At 41.9% G+C, this 22,198-nt stretch overlaps 1 protein-coding gene across 1 annotated transcript in view; it reads right to left on the bottom strand.

The window, feature by feature from the left end:
* Window positions 1-1,150: 1,150 nt before the first annotated feature.
* The window catches only part of NXT2 (nuclear transport factor 2 like export factor 2), a 37,511-nt gene continuing 16,463 nt past the window's right edge, over window positions 1,151-22,198 (bottom strand). Inside the window, exons 2-4 of the mRNA XM_069211523.1 lie at window positions 20,382-20,468; window positions 17,173-17,317; window positions 1,151-2,041 (exon numbers count right to left, since the gene is read on the bottom strand). Of these exons, the coding sequence (XP_069067624.1) occupies window positions 1,863-2,041; window positions 17,173-17,317; window positions 20,382-20,468 (411 nt within the window). The 3' untranslated portion in view covers window positions 1,151-1,862. The remainder of the gene's footprint in view (window positions 2,042-17,172; window positions 17,318-20,381; window positions 20,469-22,198) is intronic.

A 22,198-nucleotide genomic window follows, 5' to 3' on the forward strand; every position in this document is an offset into this window, starting at 1 on the left:
CTTGTGGTGCAAAACAATTGCAGTTACCACCAATTTCAAATTAGTGGTAGCCCCTTCGCAAACAGGAAGCGGCCCCTAAGGGACCCCTTCCCCTTTGTGAATGGGGGAAGCAATATTTTGTTTTTCCAGAACAGGCAGTGGTCCCACGGACCACTGCCTACTCTGTAAAAAATAAAACTGAAATGTTTAATCTTTATTTTTTAAATGCATCCCGTTTTTCCTTAAGGAAAACGGGATGCATTTAAAAAAAAAAAAACACAAAAAAAACCATGTTTTATTTAAAAAGCAGTAACAGATACGGTGGCCTGAAGACCCCAGCAGGCCACCATCCATGTGACTATGGCCATTCCCAAACGGGTCGCAAATTGCGACCTGCCTCATGAATATTAATGAGGCTGGTCCCTTATTACCTAGTTGCGAATCGCAAACAGTATCTGAGACAATGTTGGACGGTTTGGTTTGTGACTCGCAAAAAAAAAAAAAAAAAATGGTTGTACATCTGGCGCGAATGGTGGCACCAGTGGGCCTCCAATGTCCTTTTGTGGAGGACTACTTCAATACAAAACCAACTTCATGAGAGTAGGACTCCTGCCGCTTGCAGTGGCATCTTTACTTTCATACCATTATCTACTGCCATTTTTAACTTTGTACCTTAGGACGATTAATTCAGTTAGATTTTTCTACATCTCCTTCAAGACCAAGTTAAGACTTTTCTTTTCATTAAAGACAGTCAACCTCTCCTTTCGGCAGCAAAGCCAGCGTGATCAATTTTCTAGAGTGTGACAATGTCTTAAAGGCTGTTGACCAAGGCCACAAGATGAATAGTAATTATTCTTATTTGAGCACTCTCAAACCATATCCGATATACATCAATTGATGCTTTCACTGGCCTGATAAGCACACGCAGGGGTTGCAGGGGTTGGTTACACCATGTTTGTTCATGAGCCTAATCGCATTTTTTGACTATTTTGAGTAACCATTTTCAGAAGCCAGTAATTATGTAGCATGATGGATGAGAACTGACATGCTGGCAACCACTCAAGCAAACAGTGTAAAACTAAAATCGTTTAATTAATGGCCAGTTAATAGCTATTTAACCAACGTTCATTCTTTCGGCAAGTTACCTTGGGGCCTATTTAAGAAACTGTCGTTCTTTTTACAGATTGACTCCCAAAGTCATGTAGTTTATTTCAAATCTTGTTCCATACCAAAAGGTATACATTTCATGTTTATTTTACATAAATATTTTGCTGTCTTCAATTCCTCTGTATGACAATTTTAGATCATTGGCATTAAAAAGAAACATGCAAAAAAAATCCTAATATAATCAGCAAGCTACTCTTTACTCCAAGTAGCATTTTAGAAAGGTGCTCACTCCAGGAACAGTAGGATCCGACTGTGTGTAAACTGGTCAGAGTAGCAGTAATGAAGTAACACCCAATGGTGAAAATCTAACATTAGAATATATTAAAAAAAGAAAAAAAGAAAAGAAAAAATCGGTCGTCAGTGCAAACTTGTAAAACCAAGCATTCTGGTAGGAGGTGGATTCGTTGGTGACAAGTCCTCACACAAATCCCTCCATCAGGCCGAAAATTGTGAAATTGTTTATGGGAAATACGTCTTTCCTTAGGATCTGTACAAAAGGTTTCCAATGTCTGTTGAAATCTGCAATAAACTTTGAGTGAATATAAAAACCTACTGAACCAGAACCATTACTAGTTTTCAAATAATCTTAACAAAATATAAAATGGGGTAAGACATTGATGCAGGGAAAACACCGGTAAAAATACAGCAAACGGCCTTAAAATTGTCTGGATGGCGCCAAAGCTCTCGAGTTCCAGCGCAATCCCGAAGATGCTCGTTCAGTTCAAGGAGGCCTGAAAGCGGAAGCAGTCACTTGCAATTTTCCAGACGGTATTGTCAGGTGACACTTGTGCAGTCAGCAAGAAATTCTGATTGAAGTAACGCGGTCTATTCCCATCGAAGTTGACTGTCCCGCAGGTCACCACTAGGACGGTGGTCTGGCCCTGGGTAGCTTGGTCTTTAATAAAGAGAAGAAAATTCATCAGCACATAGAAAAGGGTCATCTCCGATTCATCAACAAGCTTTTCAGGAACCCAGATTATATGTCACAATACATCTCAAAGGGGACTTGGCTCAGAGGAGAAATTAGGCGGTCACGGCTCACGACTAAATAACTAGATTATCTAAAAGGAAACAAAAAAGAAACTCTTTATGAGCTAGCAGGCCCCCACAGCAGCAAGGACGCGAGAAAATGCGGTAAGCTTTGCCCCTGCTGTCTCCTGCTATCTACCCAATTACTTTGTTTTAAATTAGGATACTGTCCTTTAAGGTCAGACATCTGGGATGGGGTATCATTTTTAAAAAAAAATCTGTTTATTAAACTTTATGCACACACAACAGTACAGTTTACTATTAATAGTTTTGCAATCTGTTTGCACACAATTATGAACTGGTACAGCGCAATGGAGTGTGAAAGATGCAACTTGAAACTATGTAAAAAAAAATAAAAAATAAAGTCACAGCTAAACACCGCTAATATCACTCCTGTTGTTGGCTACAGCCCTAAGAGGGCATTGGGGGGGTGGAAGAAGGATACATCTATTGTGTATAGGGGACGGGGAGACATAATTGAGATATGAGTTGTATGACAGGAAGGGGCTCAGACCCAAGCTGGTAATAAGCAAGGCTAGGCGTGGACTGCGTTGCATGGGGTATCATAACCACGCAGCATTCATGATATAAAGTTTTGAAGAAACAAAACAGCGGAAGAGAGGGGAGGCTGGTTTGAACTCTGTGTTCTTAGACTCAGTAGCTTCCCAGTCTTCATTAGATCTCAGCATGCAGAGCACCACCTCCTCCAACCCTACACATACCAGGACTCACACTGGAAAACGGTGAAGCCATTTAAATACAAGCATCCGGCCACACACTGCTTTGCTAATACTGGAGCTTAGATCATACAGTGCTGCTAACTGAATGTGCAGTATCATAGTGAGGGTATCTGGAGCCTTGTGTAGATATAATGTGGTGCTCCTGCACAAAACACTTCAGTATTTCTTCCGGCCTACATAGTAACGAGCGCAAAAACACTCCAACTCTATTAACGTTTCCACTGGGTATTGGGTGTGATACTGCAACCGCTTAGCATAGAGCCCAAAGAGTGAGCATTTAAATGCATAACTGGTATTTGCACCGTTTCTCTCGTGCATTATAACCCGCACAGGAGTGGATTACAAAGGCAATTCTTACACCCAAAGGGACTTGGCCATGTCGGCTACTAGGCACTTCAGGCACCAGAGACTCTACACCAGCATCACATTTACGCTGCTCCACCGTGGCAGTGGGATTCTTTTTGCCAAAAGTGCTCCCATCAACACGACAGGCGCACTTTAAAGCAACCAAACAACAGCATCCAGTTTGCCAAGCCATGGTAACAGAGCAAGCTGACCAGAATTTTTTGTTTTTTAGTAAGCTAAAACACCAATGTTATAAATGGCAGCACATGTCCTGGGGGTGATTTGTGATGTATATAAATGTACTGCTGGGATGTATAGCAAGTGTGATTTTTCTATTTAGTTGTAACAATGCTATCTGCTCGAGTTGTCACAAACATGTGCAGTCCTCCCCACATCACCTTACCCATAAGTGAAATTACACTTTATTTTGCACTGATCACCGGTAGAGGTTTTCCTTTGTGCTTAAAAACTATGTGCAGAAACTGAATTGCACTAGAAATACAGAAAACATCTCAGCAAAGTTTCTGCAATGGGCCTCCATCCACAGACAACTTTAAGGATTATGTTACTTACCCTTTAAGCATCTGTTTGTGGCATGTAGTGCTGTAGATTTGCATGCTCTGCATACTCCTGCCATCTAGTGTTGGGTCTGGAGTTGTGCAAGTTGTTTTTCTTTGAATAATTATTTCGACTCACAAGGTCGAGTGACCTCCTCTCAGTGATTTTGCACCTGGGCATCGACACCATTGTCAGACTGTTTTCCCGCAGATGAGTGAGAAAGCAGTGAAAGGTATGTGTAAGGAAAGATGTCATGCAAAGAATAAACGTATAAAGTGAAACTGCAATGGCCACAGGCGTCCGGGGAGAAGGAAGGGTGCATGTGAATCGACAGCAATACATGCCACAAACAGGTGCTTACAGAGTAAGTAACATAATCCATACAATGGCAAGTGTGGCTGTAGATACATATGGTCTGCATAGACTGTAAAGCAGTGTTCCCCCCCCCCCCCTTTTAGAAGCGGTGGATAGTCTGTGGGAGTTGCAGTAGTCTGAAAAAGGGTATGTAGCACTGCCTGACATACACTTCCTTGTTGGTGTGCTAAAACATTCACACAGTAGTGGTTGGTGAAGGTGTGTGGTGTAGACCATGCTGCTGAGTTGCAATTGTTAGCTATGGGAATGTTTCCACGAAAGGCCATAGTAGCTTTCTTTTTAAGAGTGGAGAAACAGGTAAAGGTCTTCTGGCCTTAATGTAGCAAGTTTAAATACATTCGACTATCCATTTGGCTATGCCCTATTTGGACGTAATGTTGCCTTTATGAGGAGGGGAAAAGACTCAAAAGAGTTGATGTGTTTTTCTAAAAGTTTCAGTTCTACCTATGTAGAACAGGAAAGCTCCATCTAAGGTATGAAGAGCTCTTTCTTCAACAGAATTTGGTTGTAGGTAAAAGACTGGGAGGTCAATGGTTTGATTTAGGTGAAACTGCAAAACTATCTTGGGTAGGAATTAAGGAGTAGTACGAAGAACCACTTTGTTTCTATGTATTAAGAAAAAAAAGGTTATTCTAGTGTTAAAGCCTGGAGTTCATCGACACACCTGAATGAGGTAATGGCTACTAAGAATGTCACCTTACTTGACAGAAATTTAATTGGGCATGAGTGAAGAGGCTCAAATGGGGGACCCATGAGTCTAGGAAGGACAATGTTAAGGTTCCAGGAGGGTGCTGGAGGAACCGAAGGGCGGAATAACTCGAGTTCTTCCATGAAAGCTTTAATAACTGGAATTCTGAACAATGATAGATGCTGTCTATTGTGAAGATAGGCAGCTATTGCTGCTAGGTGTAAGCTTATGGAAGTGCAAGCTACATATGCTTTCTGCAAATAAATCGGGGAGCAGATAATGTCCTGCACTGTGGCTTTGACAGGATCAATCCCTTTGGGTTGGTAGGGGCAAACAAAACGTTTCTAAATTTGCTGAGTAGCATGCTCTAGTGGTAGGTTTACATCCTTTTTTGAGAATGTACATACATTCTTCTGGCAATCCAAGGTAGCCAAACTTTAGGACCTCATGACCCAAATTGCAAGGTTGAGTGACTTGGGGTCAGGGTCCGATTTGTCCTTGAATCAGAGTGAGAAGGTCCAGCCTGTTGGGGAGCTTCTAGTGAGGGACCACTAAAAGCTCTAGAAGAGTTGTGAACCAGGGCTGACATGCCCAGGTGAGGGGGCTACAAGGATCATGGTGAGACGTCTGCCAGAGCTTCCGACCCAAAGATGGAATGAGAGGGAGAGACGGGAAAGCATAGGCAAATATCCCTGACAAATTCATCTATACTGCGTTGCCCTTGCGATAGTGAGTGTGGGTAGCTGAAGGTGAAGTTTGGGGATTTGGCATGTTCTGGTGTTTGGAAGAGGTCTATCTAAGGGAAATCCCACTTCTGGAAGTATGAGCGGCGGACTTGCGTTGGAGTTCCCGTTCGTGGACTTGTTGTGCATCCTGCTAAGCAGGTCTACAAAGAAGTTGTCCGTTCCCAGGAGATATTCTGCTAAAAGGTGAACGTTGTGGTGAAGAGCCCACTTTCATATGCTGCGAGACTGGTGTGAGAGCTGTAAGGACAGTGCCCCCTGCCCCTCCGCCTCCCCTTTTGTAAGTAATACATGGCTGTCATATTGCCCGTCCGGACTAGGACAACTTTCTGAGATAGGTGAGGAAGGAAAGCTTTCAGTGCTAGGTATACTGCCTGAAGCTCCAGGTAGTTCATAAGCTGTAACTTTCCTTACTGAGAGCATTCAGTTTGATTGGAACTGGGGCACACTTGAATGGAAATTCTGAATTTGTTCAGGACTGGGAAAGCTAGTCCTAGCTGTGTGTTTAGGATTGCTCCCAAGTATGGTTGGACTTTCAATGGTTGTAGGGGAGACTTGGGTATGTTAATGGTGAAGGATAAGCTGTGAAGACGATCTGTTGTCATTTGAGTGTGTAGGTAGGCACTGGTGATGTGTGCGGACTTTGATAGGCCAATCATCCAGGAAGGCAAATACATGGATGTTCTGTCTTGGCAGATGTGCTGCCACCACCGCTAGGCCACCTGATGTGTGTTAGTCATCCCAAATGGAAGGACTTTGAATTGGCAACGTTTTCCTGCTATGACAAAGCTTTAGAATTTGCAGTGAGGAGGATGTATTGGTATATGGAAATAGGGTGTCTTTGAGATCTAGTGTAGTGATGAAATCGCCCTGTTGTAGAAGGGGATGACATCTGGAAGAGTGACCATATGGAAGTGCTCTGAAAGGATGTACTTGTTTAGAGGTCTGAGGTCTAATATTGGACTGAGAGACCCATCCTTTTTGGGGATCAAGAAGCATAGGGAGTATATTCCCGAGCCCGGTTCTATGGCCCCCTTGAGGAGAAGGGCTTGGACCCCTAGCTTGATATGTGTTCCTGTGATAGTGTGTGGGTGCGAGGGAGGATGCTGGGGGGCTGGGGGATAGGTTGTAATGAGCTCCAGACAATAGACATGTTGGATAATGGCTAGTACCCATTGGTCTGTGGTAATAGTGTTCCAGACTCTGTGGAAGTACTGGAGCCTCCCCCCCAAAAGGTGTTGTGTGGTCAGGGGTGGGATGCAGATCTGTGTGTTGTGGTACCCTTTCCCCCCTACCTTTGTTGTTTGCACCTCTAAAGGAACCTCTGGTGTAGAATGACTGAGCTTGCTTTTGTTGGGATGTAGAGGCATCCGTGAAGGAGGACATGTATGTTCCTCTATAGCCTGGGTGACGAAAGGAGCCCCTGTGAGCTGAAGTTTGTAATGCGCCCATCGCCTTGGCTGTATCAATGTCTTTTTACATTTATCTAATGTTTTATCTACTTGTGGTCAAAACAGGTGCTCCTCACCAAAAGACATATTTAAAACTGCCTACTGGACCTCTGGTTTGAAACCAGAACACCATAGCCATGCGTAAGTTCTTAGTAGGAGGATGGTGTTACTATCCCTGGCTGATACATTTGCTGTGTTGAGGGCACATCGTATAGAGTTATTGGTGATAATCTGTCCTTCAGTGACAAGTTGCTGCTCCCTCTGCTGGTGTTCTTCTGGGAGGTACGGCAACAGTACCCCCATCTCATCCCAATGTGCCTTATCATAACGAGCCAAGAGGGACTGCTTTTTGGCAATGCGCTAATGGTTTGTGGCCTGTACCGCTACCCTCTTCCTAGCAGCATCGGTGAACTTGCTTTTTGTGTGTGTGTGTGTGTGTTGGGGGGGGGGGGGGGCTATTTGCCCATTTGCAGGCAGTGGTAGCAACAATGGAGTCAGGTGGAACTTAACTCCTAATAAAGAGAGGATCTGAAGGAGCTAATTTGTGTTTCTTATCCACCGGGGGGGGGGGGGGTTTGATAACCCTAGCATGGAATAGCTCTTTGACTAGACTATATCCTCAGAGTGCTTCATCTGCCAGGAATCATGGGGAGGAATAGGGTGTCCCTGTGGGTGGAAGAAAGGGTGTCAAATAATAAGTTCTGTTTTAGGAGTTCCGTATGTGAAGTATGAAGCTCTACATTATGGAACGCTGACGCTCTGGAGACAACCTGTTATTATGAGGTGGTATCTTCAGGAGGGGTGAGATGAGCTGGATAGAGGGCCTGATCATACGGAGTAGTGGGATCTAGGTCGTAAACGTCCCATGGGACAGTGTCATCCGATGGTCCCTCTCCCCCCCCCACCCAATGTAAGAGCTTGGACACCCTTGAGGAGAATAATCAAGTGGGTCATGTATAGGGGATTGTGGGGGTGGAGTATGAGGCGGGCAAGGAGGTGGAGGTGATGGTGTTGGTAGTGGAGGAATAAAAGGATGATAGGCTGGGCTGTGGCCTTGTCCTTTGTCTTCTTACTTGGAGGGATAGGAATGTCCAAAGCCTCCTCAAATGTTAACTTTCTTTTTGGAAGATAAGGAGAGGAAGGAGTTGCAATAATGCGATCAGTCCCTTCTTCAATGTGGAATTTTCTGTCTGGTGTCCATGGTCGCGAAGATTGTCTCAACACGTGAAGGATAGGTCAAAGATGGGCCAGAGGCTTTCGGTACCAAATGCTTGGGCTTGTGAAGCTTCATTGATGCTGATGTCAAAGGAGGTAGCTGGCGGGTCAATACTGAAACTAGTTTTCGGTCTGATGAGCCTGAGGCCGAGGCCATCCTTGGTGCCCGGCCCGAAGGCAGGGCAGCCAAGACAGTTTTTCAGAAGAGACCATGATCGGGAGGCAGTGGTGCTCCGGCGACCTCTGAAAGTGGTAGTGGAGACTTTTTGGAGGGCTTGGGTGGTGGAGCAGGAGCCACAGTACTCATGTACTGGGCAAAAGGCGAGTACTACATTTCAAAGCTGAGCTCCACATTCAAGTCGGAGCTGTATTGGATGGAGAAGGCTTCTTCCTCCTCGACAGTTGGCTCCTCCTGGGCATGCTCTTCTTCAAAGAAATCTGGAGCATCGTCTGATGCTTTCTGGGATATTTCAAGTCATCAAGCCCCCTAGTCCCGAAGAGTCTTTTTTGACCTGAACGACTTGCAAGCGTCGCAGTGGGCTTTGTGATGATTGGGCAGAGGTTGCACACAAGGTACAGGCCAGTGTACAGATATTTTGCGTGGCAACACTGACAAAAACAAAAGGGTGTACATGTTCCATCAAAAGATCATTTTCGTCGATGCTGGAGTCACGTAGAAGGTAGCCTGAGACAGGCAGCGATGAACTGGTGAAATTCGCAGGTAGCACAGGAATGGAAAAGCACGATCGAAACAATACCAGTAAGACGGAGTCGAAGAAACAAAGCGGAGGCACGCACGTCTGTACCCGACGGCAGCGAGAAACAATCTAACAATGTAGCTGATGCCCATGCGTAATATCACAGAGAGAAGTCACTCGGCCTTGTGACTCAAAAGACTTCTTTGAAGAAAAACAACTTGCTCAACTCCAAAGCCAACACTAGATGGCAGGAGTATGCAAAGCATGTGTATCTACAGCCACATATGCCATCAAACAAAATGTTTTTGTAGTTTAAGCCAAAGATACTGGTCTTTGCCCCTCCCCGAGTTCTTTAAAGGACAGAGCCCTGAGCAAATGTCCACTTAGCTCTTGCCTTGAAAACGTTCCTTGGAATATATGCACAAAAGGTTATATAAATATGAACTAGCAGACTTCCAAATGGCCATGCAAATGTAGCACCGACATTTCCAAATTCTCACAGTACCAAAAAAAAAAAAAAAAAAAGAGTGAAAAAGCAAATAATCTCAAGTAACAGGTTTTTCCTCCTAGGCCCCTGCTAAACACCAATGAACTGCCTTTGCAAAAGACCAGTATTCCGTTTCCCCACCCAGTTGCTTTTTATGTTAAAGGCCAAAACCGCTGACAACTTCTTGCAGATACACCAGCTGTTGAGAGGAACCTAAAGCTTAAAAAGCCAATTTGAGGAGTAAGTGAGATGGAATGCAAAACAAAGTCTTTGCGCATAAAGATGTAAATTATGGGATTAAACTTCAAGACCATCCTGGTCAAAAAAAGCAGGTGAGGTAAGAGCAAAAAGGAAGAATTGATCAACTGTCTTTGATAGGTACTGATCAAGAGCCTTAAAAAGGAAAACACAGCAACACACACACACACACACACACACACACACACACACACACACACACACACACACTAAAACAGCATCTTACCAATGTCTTTCTCTACCTTAAGAATGGCACCTTTACATACTTAAAACATGTTAAACATATGCCCTGGATACCCAGGCCTAGCTGGGAGGAGAACAATGCAGCACAAGACTTTTCCTAGAAGATAATCAGAATCATTACTTTATCCTTCTTGAACTGCTGGTTACCCAAATGCAGACTTCTGAAAAAACATTGCCTGGAGGCTGTAGACTTAATCTCAAAGAAAAATACACACATTCTTTTGGTGGCTGAAACATGGCTGAAGGAATTCTCAGCCATTTAAGGATCTACTCATCCATCTGGACTACTCAGAAAGTTGAATGGACTGACTGGGGTGCTATTGAATGAAACAGTGATAGCTGAAGTTGCCCGTCTTCTTCATAACTTCTTTCAACTTTGCTGAGCTCCGACAGGTTACAGAAACAACCATGGTTGTATTAAGTGCTAAAGAATTTTTTCATCAGTCTGTACCAAGGTAAATGATCCAACCATTTCTAAATTCCTTTCCCATCCCCACTTTAAAAAGAAATAGTAAATAGTCTACCACAAAGACTAAAACACTGTCAGACACACAACATTATACAGGATCCTCCTTATCTAATCGAATTTACAAAATGTATCATGAGGGCAAGAGATTAGTTCCCTAATGATGTATTACAACACAATAATGTGCATCATTGATAAGGTAGCTATCCTGAAACTTATAAAATTGAAATCTAAGAAATTCACTGCAAGGTCCCCTGAAGAAAGAAAGGACAACTGTAAAGCTGATGAATCAGGCGTGTATCACCCGGCAATAGTCACAAGAGAATGGAGAATTAAAACCTTCACCTTCTGGCCCAAAACGAGGGTTCTCATTGGTTAGGATGACCATGTGTCAGGGATTTGCAGGGACATTTCCGTTTTTTTCCCCACCTATCCCAGCAGATTTCTGCAAATTTGGCTCAGAATTGAGAACAAATCGATGTACGTTTGTATGTGTTCTAAAGCAGTACTAGGTATCAGCTGTTAATAGACAGAAATTTAACAGATGTGATACTAGCTTTAACTGATTTGTATTTATTTTCTTAGTGCCTCATTGTAGGTGTTTCTGTATTGATGAGCGCTGGTAATGTGTCCGGTGGTTGATGTAGAGTTGTAGTCCTTTTTCTATTTTTGCAAAATGTCCGGTTTTGGGATTTCAAAATCTGATCAAACTATCATTGGTCATCACCAGAAGGACCAGCGTTCACAGGAACCCCACCTCCCACATCACAATGAAAGGCATCAACATCCTAACTGATAACAATCAGAGCAGTACCCCAGCAAGCACTTGCGCACCCCCCCCCTTATAGTGATAACATGTACTGTCAGATGTTAGCAGAGTATGTGCACGTTATGCAGGTAGAAAATATTTCTGCCTGCTCCTACTTTTCAGCCTTTGCAGCTCAACGGGCGGCATAGTTCTGTTTGCCTCTGTCTCACTGTTTTTCCTGCTCTGTCTTTCTGAATCTATATCATCAACAGAATTCTATTAAGTTGTTCTATTCTGATTATGAAAGGCCTTTAGAAAATGTACCAATCATGACTGATGCAAATATGTATTTGTGGGCTACTAAACATGTTCATCGTTCTTCCAAAGCCTTTAAATCAAGGGATCAGCATGAGTATATGCTGAAATTCTTTGTTCCTGTAACTAACATGCGAGCAACTAATCAGAGCATGCATGATGTAACTCGCAGGATTAACAAAGACTAAAGAGTTTTTGTAGAGAGTTGAAAGACAGGATAAGATCAGACGAAGGGAAAAAAGAATGTCAGTCTCAAATATGCTATTGGGAAAGGAAGGAACCACCCTCAACTTTGAGCACTGACTTTGCTAAAAGGAGAACTTTATGTATGGTAAGAAAACAGGAGGGGGACAAATTTGTTTAAACATTGTGAAGATGAGCAGAGTAAATTTGTAAGAGGCAGGACTTTTGCTGAATCAAAGGGGAGTACCAGAGACATCTATTATGTGTATGTAAGTCAGTTTATTTCCAGTTACCGCATTAATGGGCAAGTAGCTGTTATTCAGCTTTAGTGCCCTGTAGAATCTAACATATTAGTGAGCTAAATTCACCCCTTCATCGCTATATAAACGAAGGAAAAAAAAGAGCTTTAGGCAGATTATATTTTTGGAGCATTTCTATATTCGATCTTTGACAGGAGTGACATCAAATGATGTTAAGATTAGAAAGCAATTAACCCAAGTAGACTGGCTTGCTACTAATACTGAAGGAGCTCTAACTGTGATAAATAAAGAACTGCTTGTTAAGAGAGCTATAATCATGAAGAACTGCCTTAAGTTAGATTTGCTTCTTGCGAACGAAGGCGAAGTCTGCAAGGTTATTCATGCCAGGCAATGCTGTGTCTATATCCTGAAAGTAGATAACTGGCTTACTAGTTATGTTGCTAACAATAAGAATATCACACATGAACTAACCAAATTGAAGCGATAGGTGCCTGGTAAGGAATAGGCTCCGTATTTGGGTCTACTGGAAGACGATTTGCTGAGATAGGTGAGTGACTAGGAATTATAAGTGGAGGAATACTGAAATTGCTGTTAACTACTCTTTTGACTTTACTAATTGGCATTGAATGTGTGCTTCTCATTCTAAAATTCTGCATGGGACTTTCATCAAGCAATGGGATGAACTATGGATTTAAGAAGCTGTCAGCATGAGCGGAAGAAAAAGAAAGAACAGATGCAAAGGTTGAAGAGATGCAAAGTGATCTTTTAGACACCATGAAGGACTTGGGGGAATCCAAGGAATAGAACCCAAAGCTGATGACTGCTGTACTATAATAAAGATGTAAAGTGATGATTTATAAATCAGAGAGTTGTGGGAGCGGTTTTCTCTTTAGATGTAAATGTATTAGAGATGGAACATGCGCCAACATGAACCAAGCTTATGCTTTCTTCCATCTTGGATTGATGTTGCAGCATACCACAATTATTGTCGTTAAATAAAGAATTGTATGCTTCACTAAGAGACAATGAGCATCCCTAGAGGTTCCTCACCACACCGTACCCACCCAAGGACATCCTAACCGTCTCACACTACTGTTTATACAATGTGTTGATTATAGTGCTTGAATAAACTGCGAGAGCAATTGAATTCAATCAACAGTATTATGAAAGAATCATTGTATGTATTCTGTAGTAAAATGTTTCTTCTGGCTTGCTCTTCAGTGGTGTATTATTCTGGGGACCACGTACTTGTGCAGTAGTGTACAAAATCCTTTGTCTAAACAACTATAAAAGGACATACCTTTGTTCTGTAACCAGGAACCCCCTTTCCCACCTTTACAAGGCAAATCTATGTTGGAGTTTCCATCGAACTTTACTGAGTACTTTGTACTTATGATCTGTACTCTTTATTGCCAACCAGATTTTATGATATATTTCATGTGTTTTGCTCAATAATTATTTGTGTAAACTCTTTAAAATGTTGATCTGTGTATCATTCTTACTGAGAATGTCACAGTTCCTTTTGAAACAGCTGCCCTAACTAGGACTACTACTGGGTAAAATAAATATATATATATATATATATATATATATCCAAGAATTTTCACTGCACTCCACGAAGTATCAATGATGTGTATTTTATTCAAGTAACAGCTGTTACTTGAATAAAATACACATCATTGATACTTCGTGGAGTGCAGTGAAAATTCTTGGTAATTTATATACTTCGAGACTGGTCCTCTCGGTCACTGGGTACCGGCAGTGGAGTGCGCCGCCCAGCAACTCTTAGACCATTTTGTTTGATTATATATATCTCAGTCAAATAAGAAAAATACGTTGCATTTGAGGGGCAGATGTTAACACTTGAGATACATGCGACTGTAATAGCAGGAACAAGAGCTCTGACTGGCTGCCAGTAACATCAGGAAATACGTTCACTAATGACTTTCTAGGATGAATGAGAACATGAAGCAAAAGAGACATGAATCAGAATATAACACCTTAATAAAAATTATTTGTCTAGTAACTTACAAAAGCAACCAGGTCTAGTGCTAGAGTTTTAACCCTTCTGCAGGCGTGCTGGATCATCAGAGCGTTGCCAATAATTTGTGCCCTAAGACACATCTGACAAACTGGAACCGCCACCAGATACATCTACATCATCCTGAAGCACTGAATTTTATGAGGCACTCTCACCAATCGGATTCTCATGATTGTTGTCAAAGATTGACCTATCAAAGTGATGGGGAGAATTCTCACAGCCTATACCATAAATCCTCATGCATTTTCCATAGACTTCATCAGACAGGGCTTCAGCAAAAACAGCTGAACTTGAATTACACCAAATTTGGCACAAAGTTGGATTTTGGTAGGGACATTGTGCTTTTTGTGATTTGGTGTAAATCCGTTCAGTAGTTTTTTGCAAAAATTAGGTTTAAACATATTTGTAAATCAAGACAGTTGGGTCCACGAGAGACTCTCGCAGGAGCGCCAATTTAAAAAAGGGGCATTGCGATTGGTCCAGGGAGCTTTTTTTCCCCCCGCCATTGGACCAATTTGCTCCTGTTCGACTCAGACTCCAGCAAGAACGAGAGCTCTGACTGGCTGCCAGTAACATCAGAAAAATGTTGCTGGAAGTCATTACAGGACTCAGGGTCTTAATTCCCTGTCCTGAAGTGTTAAATAAAAAAACCTGTATATATCCTCCAGGATACAGTGCTCCCCGAAGCCCCTGAAAAAGAGGCACATTACTTTTTGAGCCCTTGTACTAGCATTCCCTTATGAGGCATGTTAGTTCTAGAAGCCATCCAACCTTCTTAGAATGATCGTTAATGGAATCAGTCCATCGAGCAGGTCATAATCTGCTCCTGTGTCAATTCTTTGGTTTAGCTGTGGGTCACCCAGTCTTAACAGAATCAGCAAACGTCAGGTAGCCAGAATGAAAACGAAGAATATCGACTTCCATGTGAATATATAAGACTTTGAAACATTTGCATTGTCCTTGTGTGAGACCAATAGCCGACGTTTGTACCTCTGTTCTAGAGCTCATTTCTTATTATGCTAGTTACCACTTGATGTAAGGTCTGAAACTTATTTGCCCTCTTTCTGTAAAAGATTTTAAATCTGACTTTTTTCCAAACATTATTTACTCAAGTAAGCCTGTAGCACTTCATAAATTTTAATTCGTTTATTCATTTATTAGTTGTGTAATACTAAAAAGTGACGCTTGATTGCTGTGTTCATCCCAAAATTAATAGGGGGGTTACAAAAGGTAGATCGCCTTAGCCCTAAAGGAAAGGCACACTTTTCAGAGAAAACCATAACTGGCAGTGTGTCTCACTGCATTTCTAGGGAGGTATGCTGTATTAGATGGGGCATGTTAGAAGTCACACAAACAGGTCAGAAAACCTCCTACTTGCACATGGTAAATGGAGCCCTGCCCTCAAGGGGATGGGGTAGGGGGGCCTGAGGTGGGTGCGAGGATGACTAAATTCATTAGAGATTTAAAGTAGCTCCCAGTGGCAATTAGATGTAGATTTTAAAGCTTCCATAATGAAGGATTTTTTCACTGCCTTCAAGCGGGCCTTGAATTCACTTAAGGTGGTTTGGAATTTGTTTTTGAACTTCGTCCTCAATGACGCTTGTTCTATGGCAGGTTTGGGAAGCTCATACAGACCCATTTTTAGGTCAAGCATTCAAGACCTCTTGTATATACTTTAGTATATACTTCTATACTTCTTTGTGGGGTCACTGCTTTTTCACTGGTTTGTTTCAGTGTACATAAAAAATCCTTGCTTGCTAGTGGTCAATCCTTGCTCTTTGTCCCACCTTTTCCACAGTTGTACACTCCCCTGGAGCATGGTCCTAGTACTTGTACCCTTCCACTTGTGCCTATGTAGCATGTGCTTAGGGATTACTTTGTTCAAAGGCTAATAGCATTTGACCAGAGCGCTGGATGCTTCAGTGGCCCCAGTCTATTTCTGTTAACAGGGCTCTAGTCTATTACTTACTTTTCATCTGCAGTGATGTGTGACTTTGTTTATTCCATTCATTACTCTCCCTCGCACATTTTCTGTTCTTGCATTACAAATGCTTGTTCCTTTTGTCTGTCTGCGAGCTCTCAGCAGCGCTTTGAACCGGATGCTTATGTCAACTGTTTCACTTTTTATTTTCAGTTTGTGGCAAGAAAACGCCAATAGCTGAAACTCAAGCGAACACTAGACCTATTGCAGTTCAAATTATTGTTTCTGTTGCATTCCAATGTAAATTTTCCTTGGCTGATCAGAAAGGACCATAAAGAGCCAAAGTGTGGGGGTAAGAATAAAAAAAAAAATAATAATAATAAAAAAATAAAAAAAATAAAGATACCTCAGCCAGAGGCTGCAGACCATTCAGAATCATGGCCAAATCAATCAACCTCCCTCGCCGCACTCTCATCACACCACACCTGAATGAGCTCCACTGGCTCCCAGTACACAAACAAGCACAATTCAAACTCCTCACCCACACTTTCAAAGAACTTCATAATACTGGCTCAGCACACCTGAACCATCACATCTGCATTCATAAACATTTCAGACACCTCTGCTCCTTAGGCCTCCTAGTTGCACACATCACACACATACAGAAAACCAGATACGGTAGTCAAGTCTTATCCTACGTCGATCCTAAAGTGTGGAATGCCTGCTGCTACACATAAGAGTCACCTTCTCACTTCTTGAATTCCGCAAGAAGCTGGGAAAACCTGGATTTTCGAGTGGTCCCACTAGGTCACAGGTTTGGCTAGTCTAGGTCACAGGTATGGCTAGGCTCGCACCTGCTCAGCACCAGAATACCCTCCTGGGTGATGTGTAGATTTGTAGAGTGCCCTTTACATAATATAACAGTTGCGTTTTCCACTTTCTCCTAACAACCTTCTAGGGCCTGGTAATGCAATAGTTGACAAAGACAACAGTTATGAAATAGTCTATTTTCATGATGCAATCTTGATAAAATTAATTTTCCATCTACAATTTTAAATGTAGGTTTGTGTATAATGGGAGGGTGAAGCAGAACACCACATATCAGAAGGAAGGACACATCACCCACACCCTAAGTGCATAAGTAACCAGCCACTTTGGACTGGGGTGACTTCAGCATACTTGCGCTTCTATATGGTACTTCACATTGTCTTGCAATAGCCCTTTACTGAACAGTTGCACCAAATAATTAAATAAATTCTTACCATGAACTGGTTGGCAGTCGAGAACATTGACCTGGAACTCACTGGACGGCAGCAAGTCAAAGAACTCCATTAGAGCCTCTTGTCCAGACACTGCATTTCCATTCCACACTAATGTTGCCTTGTCTAGATAGAGTTTACTTAGCACCTAAGGGATGGTGGTGAAGAATGATTATATACTGGCATACACAAACGTATCGCTTTACAGATCATCGATTTCATAGTGCAATTTTTACATTCAAATTAAACCGTACTGGGATGTCAGACGTTGAGTTTGTGCTACAAGGCTTCCAAACTAGACTCAAATTCTGAATATGCAAAAAAAAATAAAAAAATAACAAAGCACACCACACTATAAAATAAAATAAAAAATTGGAGTTTGAGTAAAAAAAGCATGTGGCAAAATAGTCATTCTATACTTGGCTTTATTGCAAACAATGAAACAAATAACCATTAGGAGCAAAATTTACAAGCTTAGTAATGCTGCCGGCAGTATTGCAAAATAATCTTAGAACTCAATAAAGAGATAGGCTACACGGATTAACACAACAGTGTCGCGTAGGCTCCTATTATCCTAATGAGACTACTGGATTTTGAGCGGCAAGATCGTTCACAGTGTGGGGGACTAAGTCTGACCCACAGTGAAGGACCCTTTTCACTCTAAATCTGGGTTTTGCTCCGGCTTACTAGCAGTGCCTCATCTCTCCCAAATGGGAGAGACAATTGGGCAGCCGAGCGCATGACATCTTAGCACTTCCCAGGGAAGTCGTGGTCACTCAGGTCACAACCGGTTCTCTCCTACACAGTACGGTCTCATATATAAATGACAAAGGCAGTTTAAGTTTTAAAGATTGGTTTAATAAAACGACTGCATCTTAGATAGCAAAGCGTGAGCTGCAAAAACCAGAACTACACAACACAGTAGGATTAAAATAGTAACGATGAGAGTGAAGCACAAGAATAAGGCTACCATAATGCCGCTAGATTATTTTCTCTCCAAGTTATATTTCGAGCACAGCATGTAAAGCTCTAAGCCTGCCTTTCAGGTTCCCCCGGGAGGACATCAACCCTCATACCTGAGCAAAGGCCTGTAATCTGCATCAGCATTTGCAACAGACCATTCAGCATCTAGTTGTAGGTTCCTGTCCGGAATGTCCCTCTTGACGTGTACTAGGAAGTGTTTTTATACTAACACGCAGATGTTCTAAGAAAATGTCCCTACGGAATGATGTGTATTTTCTAGGAATACTGGAGACTAAACTTCTACCACGTTTACCGGCAAAGTACCAGACTGTAACCTTGACTGAAGCACAGGGCGATCAAGAATGCATTATTTGAGAACACAGTGCTGAACTAAACTAAACAGTGCGATAGAAGAAATTAAAACAAGACCGTAAAACTGGTTACTGTAAAATAACAGTACAAAATTGAATAAAATATATCTAGGGCAAAGTGCACAGCGGCCTAGTATGCTAAACTAACGTGCATGAAGCTATATTAAAAATGGCTACACTACAACAGAAACTATCTGAGCATCCTTTTAATGCAAACACTCCAATTAATTGTCTTCATTTCCATCACAGTTCCATCTAAGCACTCAAAAGTGATTAGAAAGGTTCAACGATTCCAATTTAAAGAGTAGTACACAAAAAGTGTTGTATCTGGAGCTGAAAAATATATTGCCATGCACCAGACTTTCGCTTTTATTTGCACTTACCAGCACAAAAAGTGTGCTGGAGATGAACCCCGAAGTTCAGAGGTGTATGAAATATCACACAAATGTATTAAAAAGAATAATCAGTCAAAAATGGCTACCAGCACATGGCAAACTGCTCTTCTATATACCATTTTGTCTAGCACGAGAAGCAATATCAGGAGAGGCCAAGGCAGGTTCCTGCACTTAGCAGGCAGCCAGCGAGACCCAAGAAAAGATCTACTAAGACAGCAATGAGAGGGGGTAGACACTTGCTCTACCTGCGAAACTGGGAAAACAACTTAAAGAAAGCAAGCTGCTTGAATGAGCTTCCATGAATTTACTGTGCTAAATGCAGGAATGAGAGCTTATTTATCTAATTTGGTGGCAGGGAGGGTTTTAAGCATTAAAGCAAATGCAAGGAAGCAAAGTCCTTTGTCTCGTGGCTCTAGGTTACATGAGCTGGAGCATTCCTGCCTCTTGGCACTAAACTAGTTCTATGCACAAGGGGTTGCAGACACAAACCCTCTGTGACTCTTATAATGAATTTAGACGATAGTGATGTAACCCTTAACCCCTCTCCCTCAATTATCTGTAACAAAGGAATGAACAAACACAATCCCTTTCTACTTTATGATGTAAAAAAAACTAAATCAATGTAATTGCATCCCCTAGTGGTTCAAATAACTGCTGGAAGAAGCTGCCCTCCTCCCTCAGTTCAGCAAACTATCTTTCGAAGTGAGAACCTGAACAAATAAGGGAAACAGGCAGTAAATGGTAGATAAAAATAGCCATTAGTCTCCAAGCCTCCAAACTAGATTCGTGGTGTTCACTGTGGGGCCAGATCCTTGTCAGGGTTTTTTTTTTTTTTTTTTTATTATAACAACTCACCAACTATTGTTCAATAAATCTAAATATATCTTATCCAGATATCCTGAAAAATCCCCATAATTCTAATTCACTTTGACCTATGCAGGACATACCCACAGCTCCCCGATGCAGACATTGACAAGTCCAGACACTACTTTAAATTGGTTTTAATCACACACTGATGATTTTAATTGTTTAAAGGGAGGGAAGCCGACGTTCATAAATGTCAGAGATAATCAAACTAAGAGCAATTACCTTAGTTTCTTGATTTGCAGATTGTATTGCGAATAGCACAAAGGTTGGAACAAAAAAAATATAAAGGAAAATATAAAGCCCTCACACCTTAAGGACAAGTTATGAAACACGCGGCAACAGTCAGTATCCAAACAAATTATACAGTTCATTTTTTCGTTTCCTGCGAAATATGGTGATGATACTATTTTTCAACAGTTTTCGAAAGAGCAGTAGGGATAGAGGCAGTATCATTACTGTAAAAAAGGGCAAAAGCTAGCAAGTACATAATATATTCCAGACCATAAGCTGAAGAACGAAGTACATGGACTGTCACATTGAAGTTGCGTCTCATGCACACAGGCATATGACTTCATGGAAGAGAAAAAAAAAAAAAGGAATACAACTGCAGACCTACCCTTCTCCTTTTATCCATGGTATCATAGTAAATGTTGACAAATTCTTCTGCAGCTTTACAAGCCAGGTCCACATGTGTCCTAAAATCCTGAAGGAGAACAACAGTTAAAAAAAAAAACAACATCATGGAGTTAGATTGCAAATGAAAAGGTACTGTTAAATTTCTGTTCTTAACACACAATCAGACCCACAACCAGTAAGATTAAAACTGGTCACACGGCAAATAACTACTGCTGAAAAGCCCCACACCTGCCAAGTACACTCCTCAGTAATCTCCATCTGTCCCCAAGAGGGGCTCAGTATTATTTAGATGCTAAACAATCTCGGTCAGAGACACAGGATAAAATAAAAATACATGCCCCCTAGAACGTCTACTGTGTAAGGAGCCACTTGGTTGCGGGTGGGGAGAAACGAGGGGGTGGGGGGGGGGGGGGGGGGGGGATGGGGGGGGGGGGGGAGGAGTGGCATCTCCTTTTCATCTTAGAATTTACATATCACTTAAATGTCTAGGGCATAGTTCAAAGACACTAAGGAAAACCTGCCAATATGCAGCTAAGTGATTACACAACAGAATAATACCCTGTCTATATGCTTTGATATTCTGAGAAGGGTCTGCTACCCGAGTTAAGATTGCATTTGCTACCATGATCCAATAATAGCAGCAAACAACAAAGAGTAAGGCATGAGAGGGTGGGGAGAGGGGAATGTAACTTTTTGGCCCACTTTGTACCTTTGAAACATAATACAGTGAGTTTCCTATTAAAATGGTCTCCATGCACAGCTCACAGAAGTGTGCCCATGCCAAGCCTCTATGATTTTGAAATGGATCCGAATTTCAATCTGGGGTCTACAAGAAGCCAGTGGTCGACACCCCCACCCCCGTGGATACAGTTAGAATTGGAGGCACACTCGTTGTATGGGAATTTACTTCTTCGAACTGCTCCCTAAATTGTAAAAGTTAACAAAAAGGATACATACGGAAAATAATTACACAGTGCTATTCACCTCTTACAAATTCCTCTTTAGAACAAAGGTTTAAATGCCAAGTGCAGAGAACTGCTGTAGCCTATACCCAGTTCATAAGGGATCACATTTTAATAGACCCTAAAAGGACTGGCCAAATATTTAGTACTATTCAGCTTTACCCTTAAACAGCGTTACATGTCTTACCAGCCTCATGTAATCAAAAAATGAATAAACAAACTACCTACTCCCAGTTTCTGCTTTGGACTCCCACCCTAGCCTCCAGTGTGGGCCTGCTTGTAGCTTCCCCCTGACCATACAAATTGAAACTTAATTGCATCTATTTGTAACAACCTAAACCAGAAGGGTTGCAATACGTCTGGGGTCTCAAGGAAGCCACTAAATAATTTTTGTATTACAAGGACTTAAATAATGATGCAGCATACGGGCCACATTGTAGCTAGGTTGTGCACTGCCTATCTTCTTCAAAAGAAATTGCCAGTGTTTTAGGTTGAAGTCTACCAGACAGCACAGCTGTCTGGTTTGCTAAAGACATCTTGGAAATATTAAGAATGTTTCCCTTGGAATACATTCCGCCTGTTGCTTCGTGGTTTGTAACTCACATTTTCTGGCTTTCTATCTGCAGGCTTTATTTTAGGCTGTCCAGTGCGAGTCTGTCCCTCCTTAGGAGCAAAGACGTCTCACACTACCTCTCCTTGTATTCTTCCATGAGTGTTCCTTTCTGCAAACAGGCCTGCAAATCATGTTACAGTGCCACATTTGCTGGGCATTCTAAGAGAGCGCTCAAATGTCAGGCTCCGTCTTTGGAGGGAGCTTGGTGTTTATTTTTATTTT

This window comes from Pleurodeles waltl, chromosome 2_1, assembly GCF_031143425.1.
Source record: "Pleurodeles waltl isolate 20211129_DDA chromosome 2_1, aPleWal1.hap1.20221129, whole genome shotgun sequence".
NCBI classification, from domain to species: Eukaryota; Metazoa; Chordata; class Amphibia; order Caudata; family Salamandridae; genus Pleurodeles; species Pleurodeles waltl.